The following is a 12,462-nucleotide window of genomic DNA, read 5'->3' on the forward strand; positions in this document are numbered from 1 at the left end:
ACATTATGCCTCTTTTCAGTAGGAAAGTAATATGGAAACAATAGTGAGACAGATACCATAAAAATAGCTACTAACAGCTGAAATTAATTTATAATTCTAGGAAGTCCTTGTCTAGAAGTATCCCTCAAAATAAAATTGTTACTTTATGTATAATTCTGTGCCATGTCCAGTTTTCATAACAAACATTGACTTTTAAATCCTGGCAGCAAAAGCTCATGGACCAAGTCTAAATTCAGATCACTGTAATCTTCTAAAGCTATTCTTGTTTGATGTTTTTCTTGCATCAGGTATTGTCTGCCCATTGTTTCCTCAGGCATCTTGCTCGGTATCTAGACATGGTTTCTCCCTCAACCTTTTACTATCTTTTGGAATAATATTTTTCTGTACACAGAGAAGTGTAAATCCATGAAATTCAGAATGTGATGCTTGTAACTGTTGTAAATTTTTATTCCTTTGGGAGTGTAAGTGTGACTACACTCACACACAACCCTTTCTTAAGAGTGCTTGTGAGGACACAGACTATTGAACTGCTGCAACAAACAGCTGAGATGTTTTGGAGCAGCTGCACTTGATGATCAGCAACCTTTCTTGTTGGGTAGATGAGTATCATTAACCTGTGCCCTGTAAATTGGAGTCTGATTAGCCCTTGTCAAAAGGCTGTTTGAATTTAATAAACTGGATAAATGTGTTGAGAATTCAGCAGGTTCGCCTAAAACAGTATGTTTCTCCTGTGACCTCACCTTGCAAAACTACCAGCCCTTTCAGGAATAGGGAGGTGCCAGCTTTAAATACTAATTGTTTTCAGCCATATTCAGCTCTGTATTTGCAGGAATTTGTTCATTCAGCAGAGTACTGAAACTGGCCAGCTGATAAATATCTGCTGTCAGACACTGGAACCTGGGCTGTTTCTGTTTTCCTGCCAACTTGCTGCACAAGTGCACAAGTGTGACCAGCAGGTCGAAGGACGTGATGCGGCCCTCTACTCTGCTCTCGTGAGACTCCACTTGGGGTACTGTGTACAGCTCTGGTGTCCTGAATACGAGAAGGACATGGAGCTGCTGGAGGAAGTCCAGAGGAGGGCCATGAGGATGAGGGGCTTGTGAGACTGCTTGGAGACCTCATAGCAGCCTTCCAGTATCTGAAGGGGGCCTATAGGAATTCTGGGGAGGGACTCTTTGTCAGGGACCGTAGTGCTAGGACAAGGGGTAACAGGTTAAAACTTAAACAGGGGAAATTCAGGTTAGATATAAGAAAGAAGTCCTTTACTGTAAGGGTAGAGAGGCCCTGGAGTGGGTTGTCCAAGGAAGTTGTGAATGATCCATCCTTGGCAGTGTTCAAAGGCCAGGTTGGACAGACTCTTGGGTGACATGGTCTACCTTTAGGGCAGTTACTGTTTTTATTTTTTGTGTACAGTATTTACTGTAATAGAATTTTTCTCTGATAACTAACAATATTTAGCACTTCACAGAATCATAGAATGGTTTGGGTTGGAAAGGGCCTTAAGATCATGTAGTTCCAACCCCCTTGCCATAGGCAGGGACACCTTCCAGTAGACCAGTTTTCTCATAGCCCCATCCAGCCTGGCCTTGAACACTGCCACAACTTCTCCAGGCAACCTCACCACCCTCAGAGTAAGCAATTTGTGCCTAATGTCTAATCTGAATCTCCCCTCTGTCCTGTCACTACATACCCCTGTAAAAAGTCCCTCTTCAGACCCCTTTAGATATTGAAAGTGCTATAGATATCCTCATGAACATGTAACACATGGAACCTCAGGCATATTCATTCAGGAAAGTAATGGAAGGAAAATATATAGGATTGTACATTCAACAGCTAGTTCTATTAATTATCCTGAAATCTGCTTGTTTTTTCATGCTAAAGTTTTGGACAATAAGTTTTATTGTGGAAGCTAATTTTAAAAAATCAAAGGTTTTATTTGTTTAGTTTCTTCCTTAATTTTCTCATGATAAGTTTTCACTTTAAAATTCTTTCTTGTGATGCGGTTTTGTCATTTATTATTTGATACATAATAATTTGTTTGTTTACAAAAAGAAATCTGTGTTCCTAGGCTGAAGGTCATTGAATTGTTGTTGTTATTACTATTACTTGCCCAGTCTACCGATGTGGTTTCTTTATAGGCCTCACCTTGACTCATCAGCAGAGCTGAGGTACTCTGTGGGCTCACTGGTTGATAGCCAGTCTGACTATCGGTCAACAAAAGTGATAAGGCGACCTAGAAGAGGCCGGATGGGAGTTCGCAGAGATGAACCAAAGGTTAATCCCCAATTTGTTCTCATATGCTGGCTGATAGGAGAATGTATTTTAGGCTGTTAAGCTTATAGTTTGTGTTTTTCCAGAAAACAACAAAAACCAGCAACCCACCAAACAAGAAAACCCAAGCCAAACAGCAGGGATTTTTCTACATATGCTCAGACATGAGTACTGTAGTAAAATTAAGGCAGGAAAGGTTAAAGTTAAGAATCAAAGTTCAGGCACACTTGACTGTATGTCTTTTCCGAGCATCTTTTTTGTGTAGATTTTCCTGATAGTAATTTTATACACCATTAGAAATTATGTGAAAATACTTCACATCATCTGTTGTAATACTGCAAGTATTAATGGAGAGTTAATCATTGAATAAGTATTCTTAAATGTTAGTTGTTTTCCTTTCCCATTTTATAGAAGTTCATATTTGCAGATCTTTTACATGGAATAAGCCATATACATCCTTATTGCCGCTCAGGTAAAATCACTTGGAGATCATGAGTGGAATAGAAGCCAGCAGATTGGTGTTTTGAGCAGTCATCCATTTGAAAGTGACACTGAAATGTCTGACATCGATGATGATGATAGAGAAACACTTTTCAGCTCCATGGACCTCTTGTCACCAAGTGGCCATTCTGATGCCCAGACTCTGGCCATGATGCTTCAGGAGCAGCTAGATGCAATTAATAAAGAAATCAGGTATGTAGCCTGAACCAGTTGTGATGTACTTATGATTACAGATTCAAGCTTCCTTTAGTGCATGAGTTAAGGTACCATTCATAGCAATTAGAACACCTCTTGCACCTTTAAATGTTTGATAGTGTATCTGCTTTTCATAAGAGAGTAATGATTATGTGAAGATAGCAATGGCATCCTCATTCCCTAACCATAGAAATTTCCTTCAAAAAATGTTCCAAGTGAAGAACTGCTGACCAGCTAAAGAGAATTATACTAGAGAAGGCTAACACGTGGCAGATGTGACAGATCATTACTCATAGCCCTCTTTTCAAGGTCTTTTTCACCTTTCTGCATGACTCCACTTAGTCAGTAATGACCTCCTATCAGATGTATTTTATTTCAGTTTTCTTCATGCTTTCTTCTGGTAATTATTCCTATGTTACATCTAATATAAACCATGTTTTCTAAGACATGGTTTTGATTTTCTATGGAGGCATTGAATGTGATTTTTCGTGCTCCAAATTGGGTTACAGTGCTTGAAAATAGGTGGTGAATTGAATGTATCTTCATAATTTGTTTGAAAATTTAATGGAATGATAGAGAATCCAATGGCATACTTTAATTGATTTTTATAAACGGAACCATATTTTAGGCTTACAGCATTCCTACATGTAACTGTAGGGTAACTTAAAAAAACCCAACATGGTGTATGCAAAAAATCCTCTCATTTGTGACTTTCTCTAAAAGGAGGTGAAGGAGATGTCACTAACTGTATTAGAGGCTTTCTCTATGCGGGTGATAGATGCACCATCCCTGGAGACATTCAAGGCCAGATTGAATGAGGTTCTGGGTAACCTGGTCTAGTTGAAGTTGTCCCTGCTCATTGCAGGGAGGTGGGACTAGATGACATTTGAAGGTCCCTTCCAACCCAAACCATTTGCTGATTTTACAGACAGACTGGTTAGAAATCCAGTCAAAACCAGATTACCTTTGCCAGCTCTCAATCTTTCCCTGAGCAAGACAACTTTAAAGGGAGAACTCTACTGGAATATGTTGAATTAGAATAACTTTTCTGTTCTTCACAAAAAAAAAAAAGCACTCCTTCTAACCTTGGTTGATGGACAAAGGGCTTATAAACAAACGCTTCATTTTAAGCACATTTTTTCATTCTAGGTAAAATCACAATTAAAAAACAAAACTAAAAACCCAGTGGAAGCATCCTATTGAGGCCATATTTAAGAAGCTTATATTTTTTGCTAAGAGAGCTGTTTTAATGAAATTCACTTAAAACCTCAGTGCTTTAGAAGCAATTGTCATTTTTTCATCAATTCATAGGGATGAAACAGACAATTTGTTTTACATGTTCTCCTGTTTTATTAATTTGGATTATTTTAGCAATTCCCTTTTAAAGGCCCAATTTCATTAGATTTGAAGTTTGTGTTTGTGCTTTAGCAACAGAAAATCAGATGTAACCAATTTAAGACTGGAATTATTTTCCTGTAGTAAATCGGATTGTTAACTCCCCCTCCCCTATATGGTATATATTTTTTCATTCTGGTGATTAAAAAAATACCCTTTTCAATATTATTTTTGTGTTGATCTGTGATATTTATCTTTATTTTCTTTTACTTTCAAATCTCATTTGAAAGAATGTTTATTAGTTTTGCTTTTGGGGTATCAGAGACAAATACAACATTTTCTTTTGTCAAATAAGGTTAATCCAAGAAGAGAAAGAGTCAACAGAACTGCGTGCAGAAGAGATAGAGAACAGAGTGGCCAGTGTAAGTCTGGAAGGCTTAAATCTGGCCAGAGTCCACCAAGGTACCTCCATTACTGGGTCGGTGACAGCATCATCCCTTGCAAGCTCATCTCCTCCCAGCGGACACTCAACTCCTAAGCTCACCCCTCGCAGTCCAGCCAGGGAGATGGACAGAATGGGAGTTATGACGCTGGTAAGAAACTTTGTGATGACAATTTTAGGTGTGATATATCTGGTATTAAATACTTAATTTTTCAGTGTATGAATGGCTTACCTCTCTAATTCTTTATTCACCTCTTTGATGTACATATAGGTAGCAAATTCACTAGGATATGGACATTTGGGTGGTTTGGGGTTTTGTATTGTGTTTTTGAGCATTGCATGATTCACCAGGGGCATAATGGTCTGAGGACCAAGGGCTTCCAGCACACAGGTTGTGGAATTACTAAGAAACAGAACTGATTACTGGAATTACTGTAATCAATTTATATGTAAAAATGTTGCTAATGAAAAGCTGTGAAGTGATACAGTTATTACACAGTAGTCTGTGGGACTACTGCCAAGTTTAAACCTCCAGGAAATGTCTAGAAGACATTAAAACCTTCTACTACTTCATATATATAATCATTTGGATATACTTCTATATTTAGTATATACTTGCAACATTTTGTATGTATTCTTCATCATGGTATATCAAATACTTGAAATAAGTGTTTTTTTTTCCAAGAGTTGATTTCACTGATAATTTTTTAACATTACAAACAGCATACAAATAGATACCAAGCTATCAAATTGCCATGCAAAGCATTTTTAAAATACTGTACCTTTGAGGGCATATTCTGAAATGCCTGGTTTGATTTGAAAGGGGATTTGCAAAAAAAAAAAAAAATTACTTTTTGTCTTAGACAAAAAGTAACAGTGCAACAGTCAAGTAAATGAAGGTAATACGCATTGACATATTCAAGACATAAACCTCTGATAAGAATGCAGATGCAGGATTCAGCGTTCAGAGCGGTCTGCAAACTATTTTTGAGCCTGGGTGAATTCATCGCTTTAAGCACTAGGATTGAATCAGAGCAGCTGCCTCTGCTGATCTCTATGTGCAGGGAAGAGAATAAGATATGTGTAATCCTATTTTTTATTTGCTGCTTCTCTGATAATCGTGGTTTCCCCAGTGTCCCCTTGTGGTCCATTCCTGGGGAGCAACAGCAATGGTTCCCTTTGGAGCCTCTCAGCAGAGGGGAAATGAGGCTTGATCTCAATCACAGGGCAGAAATTAACTCTACTAGCCAAGAAGGCTGCTAAGAAGAACTGGGAGTGGAGCCTGGCTGTTCATTCTGCTCAGCTGGGACTAGGGGCTTCTGTCTACCATTATTTAGCTAAGTACTCCCTTTTCCTGGGAACTGACGACTTGTATCCAACTCTGCCCCTCCCAGTTCAGGCATGGTGTCTGCTGCCTTCTTGGAACAGCAGAGGGGATGTCAGGGCTGGCAGCTGTGACAGACTGCAGTACTGATTCTTGGAAGCCCCCAGTTCCCACTGCTGAACAGCAGAAATGAAAATGGTGGTGGTACAGACAGTTATGGAGGAGGCAGGTGTACAGGCTGCTGTGGTACCTCTCACTTCACCAAAGCAGCACCTTCACGAATATGCAGATTACTTCCTTTTCACCATGCAGTTAAACAAAGCAGTCTGGCTACAGATAAATGCAACGGTTAAACTGACCTTCCAGCAGGCACCTGCACTGCCTGGTTGCTTTGATTTGGACACAGTAGCTTTGGGTCAGTAGGTTCATCAGATTCAAATACGAAATGACAGCATAGCCTCTGTTCTTCAGGTTGCCATGGACTCACTGGTATCCAGCTCTAGCTGTGCTAAAGCTCAAATGGGTATGTCTGTATGGCGTAAGTTGCAGTTGCGTTCTAGATATACCATAAGCTGTAAAAGCAGCACCTGACTGGGTGCTCAGCAGCACAGCCCACAGCCTTGCTCACCATCATCAACCATTTCAGGACACTTCTGCCCAGCACTGTTTCAGCAGGAGCTCAATGTTGAATATCTCCTCCTTACTGGCTGGTGACAGGCAATGACTGGCTGTCAGATATCTTCTAAGTGGAAACTTTGTGTTGGGAAATGTTTTGTAGAAGTTTGATCTCTAGAGCACGAATTGCCTAATAATCCTGTAGGAGTTGGCTGGAAAAGCAGTACTGCGTAAATTTCTGCAGCCCAGGTAAATGCAGTAAATATACCCTGCAGAGCATCTTCAGCTTTAAATGAATGAAACATCTAACAAAACTAAAAATGAAAAGGGGGTAAAACAAGACATATTCTAGCAGCCTTCTACTTCCAAATAATGCTCCAGTGCAGAAGATGTGTGCATTTGATTCCATTTACTGAAAACGCTAGTCACTTTGATATGGGATAACTGGAGAGAAAGACCCCTGTTTCAGATATAGTACTTATTGATGGTATTTTTTTAATACTTGGCGAGACACCAATACATTTGTAATATTAGATAAAACTAAATCTCTGTTGGGGTTAGCAGAAAGATTTATATGAAAACTCAAAAAATAAAAAAATGCTGTGATAAGCTTGGAATGTCCTGTTCTTGATAAGCTTATGAAAATGAAGATGATCGTAACTTTAGAAAAAATAACTGCTTTCCTGAATTGGCATATCTGTCAGGGTTTATATTATGACAGCAAGCGTATAATTAGTATATAATATGGATGGTATTAATGAAACTTCTGCTTTCCACTTTTGAATGTGAGAAGAATGAATGTGTGGCATTTTGTTATGCTCAAATAAGATTTATTAATAATTCTTTTTTTGTTGTTGCTGCTTTTATTACCAACCTAAGCCAAGTGACCTACGGAAACATCGGAGAAAGGTATGATACTAGAGGGGTATTTTAAGTTTGGGAAAGCACATTTTTCGCATTCTTCTGCTATTCAGATAACCTTGCCAGCCTCTGCATTCCCTTTACTCCTTTTCATTCAATTCCTGAGTGTAATCATTTTAATCCTACCTGGAAAGTCTTGCAGACGTCACAGCTAAGCCACAGAATCAAGGCTCACGAATGATACCTCGGAGTAGTAGCCTCTAGAGCACAAACTTAAAGGAATGCAGTTTAAAACTAACTAAATAAAAAGTGTGGATGCAAAAGAATTACCTTCAAATGTATTTTGGCCATTCTTGCTGGAGAAACCAGAGTGAGATTACTTGAAGTCTTCTCAAGCAATATAAAGTTATTTACAGCATTGGCACTGATTATGGGATTTATCTTTGCATGAGAGGAGATAATATTAAAGGTAAACCATTATATGTTGTGATATCAAAAAATCATTTTTGTCCATGCTTATTTTCAAGCATTCTGATCATTCTGTTAACAAGCTGTGGAGAGAGTGGTCCTCTTTATGTCTGTATTTACCTTCTCCCTTACATCCCTGAGAAACTTTGTTTACTCAAATAATCCTTTTTAATGAAGAGACATGCTCATGTCTTAAGGTTATTTTCCTGTTTAGACCTTCAATGAATCAACCTGTTTGGCATAAAAGAAATCAATTTCTTCTTCAAATGTGATCTTTCTTTCAAATACATACTTTAATCTGCCATATTTAGACAATTGCTCTTTCCCAGTAGCTTCTTTTAAAAATAAGAATCCTTACAATTTGCCAAAAATCAAAATGCCCCTGAAACTGTGCATGCTCAGTTCACTTGACAAATTACTGCAGCATATGTTGCAACTTTCTTGAAAAGCTAATCTGCTCTCAATGGAGTCTCTCTCCCCCAGATCGCAGTAGTTGAAGAAGATGGGCGTGAAGATAAAGCCACAATCAAATGTGAAACTTCTCCTCCTCCAACACCCAGAACTATCAGAATGACTCATACCCTTCCTTCTTCATACCACAACGATGCCAGAAGGTAAGATATTTGTAATATGAATTAGTACTTCACAGTTTTACCTGGTGTTATTCTTTTCAGATTATGTTGTTTAACTATTCCAAAATGAATGATTTCTTCCTGCTGCTTCTTGGCAATTGTTTCCCCTACCATGAGAGCGAAAGCCTTATCCTTTGTCTTTTGCATGACCCTAAGAACATTTGTCAGTGCTAAAATGCAGAATCATAGAATCACAGAATGGTTGTGGTTGGAAGGGTCCTCTGGAGAACATCTGGTCCAACCCTCTTCTGCTGCCAAAGCAGTTTCACCAAAAGCAGATTGCACAGGATCACATCCAGGCTATTTTGAATATCTTCAGAGAAGGAGACTCCACAACCTCTCTGGGCATCCTGTTCCAGTCCTCTCTCACACCAAAAGTAATGAAGTTTTTCCTCACATTTAAATAGAACTTCTTGTGTTTCAGTTAGTGCCCATTGCCCCTTATCCTGTTGCTGGGCACCACCAAAAAGAGTCTGGCCCATCCTCTTGACACCCACCGATAAGGTATTTGTATGAGTTGATATGATCCCCTCTCTTCAACTGGGGAGCCCAGATGCAGCCTCACCAGGGCTGAGTAAAGAGGGTAGAGAGGGAGGATAACCTCCCTTGATCTGCTGGCCACGCTTCCTAATGCACACCAGGACACTGCTGGCCTTCTTCACCACAAGAGCACATTGCTGGCTCATGGGCAACTTGTCCATCAGAACTCCCAGGTCTTCCTCCACAGAGCTGTTTTCCAGCAGGTCAACCCCTAACCTGTACTGGTGCATGAGGTTATTCCTCCCTAGGTGCAGGACCCTACACTTGCCTTTGTTGAACTTCATTTCCGCCCAGCTCCCTAGCCTATTCAGGTCTCACTGAATGGCAGCACAGACTTTTGGTATATCAGCCACTCCCCCCAGCTTCATATCATCAGCAAACTTGCTAATCCTGCACTCTGTCCCTTCACCCAGGTCATTCATTAATAAGTTGAACAAGACTGGACCCAGTACTGACCCCCGGGGAGCGCTGCTAGCTACAGGACTCCAACTAGACAGCGTCACTGATGACAACCCTCTGAACTCTGCCATTTAGCCAGTTCACAATCCACCTTACTGGTCCCTCATTTAACCCATATTTCCTGAGCTTACCTATGAAGGTGTTATGGGAGACAGTAACAAAAGCCTTGCTGAAGTCAGGGTAGACAGCATGCATTGCTCTCCCCTCACCTACCTAGCTGGCCATTCAATCATAGAAGGTTATCAGATTGGTCAGGTGTGATTTACTGTTGGTAAATCCATGTTGACTACTCTTGATAACCTTCTTTTCTTCCACATGCTTAGAGATGACATCCAGGATGAGCTGTTCCATCAACTTTCCAAGAATGGAGGTGACTGCCCTGTAGTTTTCTGGATCCTCCTTCTCACCCTCTTTGAAGACTGGAGTGACATTGGCTTTCCTTCAATCCTCAGGCACCTCTCCTCTTCTCCGTGACCTTCCGAAGATGATAGAGAGTGGCTTAGCAATAACACCTATCAGATCCCTCAGCACTCATGGGTGCATTTCATCAAGGCCCATGAATTTCTGGTTGTCAGTTTTGCCTAAATGATCTCTAATCAGATCCTCCTTGACCAAGGGAGTCGCTTCCTTTCTCCAGACTTTCTCTCTTGCCTCCAGGGCCAGGGATTTCCAAAGGCTGGCCTTAGCAATAAATCCTGAAGCAAAGCACACTTTCAGTAACTCTTCTCTGTATCATTTGTTGTCAGGGCATCCATCTTATTTAGCAGGCCCACATTTTCTCTAGTCCTCCTTTTGCTACTGATGTATTTGAACAAGCCCTTCTTGTTGTCCTTGACATCCCTTCAGATTTAATTGCAAATGCACCTTAGCCTTCTTCATTGCATCCCCATATACTCTGACAAAGTTCCCATATTCTTCCCAAGTAGTCTCCCTTTTTTCACATTCTGTAAGCTTCCTTCTTCTGTATGAGTTTTACCAGGAGCTCCTTGCTCATCTGTGCAGGTCTCTTGCTCCCTTTGCTTGATTTCTTTCTCATAGAGATGCATCAATTTTGAGCTTGGTGGAAGTGATGCTTGAATATTAACCAGATCTCTTGGATCCCCCCTACCTTCCAGAGCCCTAACCCATAGGATTCCACAAATCAGGTCCTTGAAGAGGCCAAAGTTAGCTCTCATGAAGTCCAGAGTGCTTATCATAATCCTGCTTATTGCCCTGTTCTTTTCACACAGGATCCTAAACTCCACCATCTCATGGTCACTTCAGTCAAGGCTGCCCCCAACCTTCACATCCCCAGCCAGTCCTTTTTAGCACTTCTCATTGACTCCTCCAACACCTGTGGCAAAAGGTTACCACCAGTTTTGTTCAGGAATTTTCTGGACTGTGTATCTTTAGCCATGTTGTCTCTCCAACAACTATCAGGTTGAAGTCCCCCGTGAGAACCAGAGCCTGTGATCATGAAGCTACTTCCAGCTGTTTTTAGAAGGACTCATCAACAACTTCTTCCTGATCGAGTTGCCTGTAGTAAACACCTTCAACCCATGTTAGCCTGTCCCTTAATTCTTACTCTTAAGTTTTCAACTGGTTCTTCATCTGCCCCTGTGCAGACCTTAATACATTCCCATTGCTTTCACATAAAGGGCAATTCCACCACCTCAACTTTCTGGCCTATCTTTCCTGTAAAATACATAGCCATCTATGACAGCATTTCGGTCATGTTAGGTATCCCACCATATCTCTGTAATTGTTATGATATCATGGCCCTGTGAGTGCGCACATCTCTCTAATTCTTCGTGTTTATTCCTCATGCTGCATGCATTGGTGTACAGGCATTTCAGAGAGGTAATTGAGCATGTGGGTTTCCCAGGAGGGATGCAAAAGGATCCATACACCTTAGCCATACGTACCCTTGAGGTGGCTGGCCTTCTGGTTCTCATCTTGGGAGGCAGCTGAAGAGCATTTGTTGCTGCTCTGGTTGGCTTGGCTTGGCTTATTCCCCAGTTGAATGCGATGGTGTGACTATTGCCACTTTAGACCCTGCCCATATATGCTGAGTATTTGTTTTTTGAGGTACAGTGTCAATCATTACTAGAAGGAGTGAAACTTCAAATCCTAGAAAGACAAACTGCAGGCTGATTCTTGTGTTTTTCATCAATTTTTCTTAGCAAATTGAAAATATTTATTTACTTTCAGCCTTTTTTTTTCCAGTATGATCCATTCAGACTGATGGACAAAATGTGATCTTGTATTGCCCCGCATGTTGCTAAATTGTTTAAAGAAGATGGTGTGATTGTTTCACTTGTTAGGAGATCATTGCTGAAGTATAACCAATTTGTTTGCAGAACTGCTCAGAAAGAAAAATCTTACCTGCAAATGTTGCCATGTTATCTATTCCATTTCTTTATTATCATTTTGTAGTAGCTTGCCTGCTTCATTGGAGCAAGAAAGCATTGGTCTTGGCAGTGTCAATAGCAGCCAGGACTCCCTACACAAAGCTCCCAAGAAGAAAGGAATCAAGTCTTCGATAGGACGCTTGTTCGGTAAAAAAGAGAAGGCTCGTCTTGGACAGCTCAGTAAGGCATTAGTGGTAACAAGCTAACATCAACATTTCACAGTCATTTTCCTATTTTTAATTTTGCTGCTTTTCAGTTTCCAATTTGCTTATTTTTCTGTTTTGTCTGGCAGAACTTTTCCATTAAACTTCATTGATATCAGCAGTTGTATTTGTCATGAGTTTGCTATAACATAAATGAAAAGAGACTTCTGGCACAAATTACTAGAGTCATCCTCTTCACTGAACCTACTGCTTCAGTAGTCTTTTG

The 12,462-nt window shown here is 40.3% G+C and overlaps 2 protein-coding genes across 8 annotated transcripts in view; one reads left to right on the forward strand and one right to left on the reverse strand.

Moving 5' to 3' along the window:
- The window catches only part of PPFIA2 (PTPRF interacting protein alpha 2), a 321,181-nt gene that overhangs the window by 267,245 nt on the left and 41,474 nt on the right, over nucleotides 1-12,462 (forward strand). For 6 of the 7 annotated variants that reach the window (XR_009743621.1, XR_009743620.1, XR_009743622.1 and 3 more), the window contains 6 exons: nucleotides 2,139-2,274; nucleotides 2,744-2,964; nucleotides 4,658-4,895; nucleotides 7,563-7,592; nucleotides 8,496-8,626; nucleotides 12,059-12,213. Coding sequence is in view for 2 of the 7 variants with exons in the window: in XM_061454684.1 (XP_061310668.1) it covers nucleotides 2,139-2,274; nucleotides 2,744-2,964; nucleotides 4,658-4,895; nucleotides 7,563-7,592; nucleotides 8,496-8,626; nucleotides 12,059-12,213 (911 nt within the window). In the remaining 5 variants the exon portion in view is untranslated. The remainder of the gene's footprint in view (nucleotides 1-2,138; nucleotides 2,275-2,743; nucleotides 2,965-4,657; nucleotides 4,896-7,562; nucleotides 7,593-8,495; nucleotides 8,627-12,058; nucleotides 12,214-12,462) is intronic. The other variant, XR_009743619.1, reaches the window with a different exon arrangement.
- Nucleotides 1-12,462, reverse strand: part of ACSS3 (acyl-CoA synthetase short chain family member 3) — a 177,698-nt gene that overhangs the window by 30,717 nt on the left and 134,519 nt on the right. The window lies entirely within an intron of this gene.

The sequence above is a fragment of the Pezoporus flaviventris genome, unplaced genomic scaffold (assembly GCF_033815535.1).
Source record: "Pezoporus flaviventris isolate CSIRO_AGI_PZ_B2104156 unplaced genomic scaffold, CSIRO_AGI_Pfla_v1 ptg000016l, whole genome shotgun sequence".
Classification (NCBI taxonomy): domain Eukaryota; kingdom Metazoa; phylum Chordata; class Aves; order Psittaciformes; family Psittacidae; genus Pezoporus; species Pezoporus flaviventris.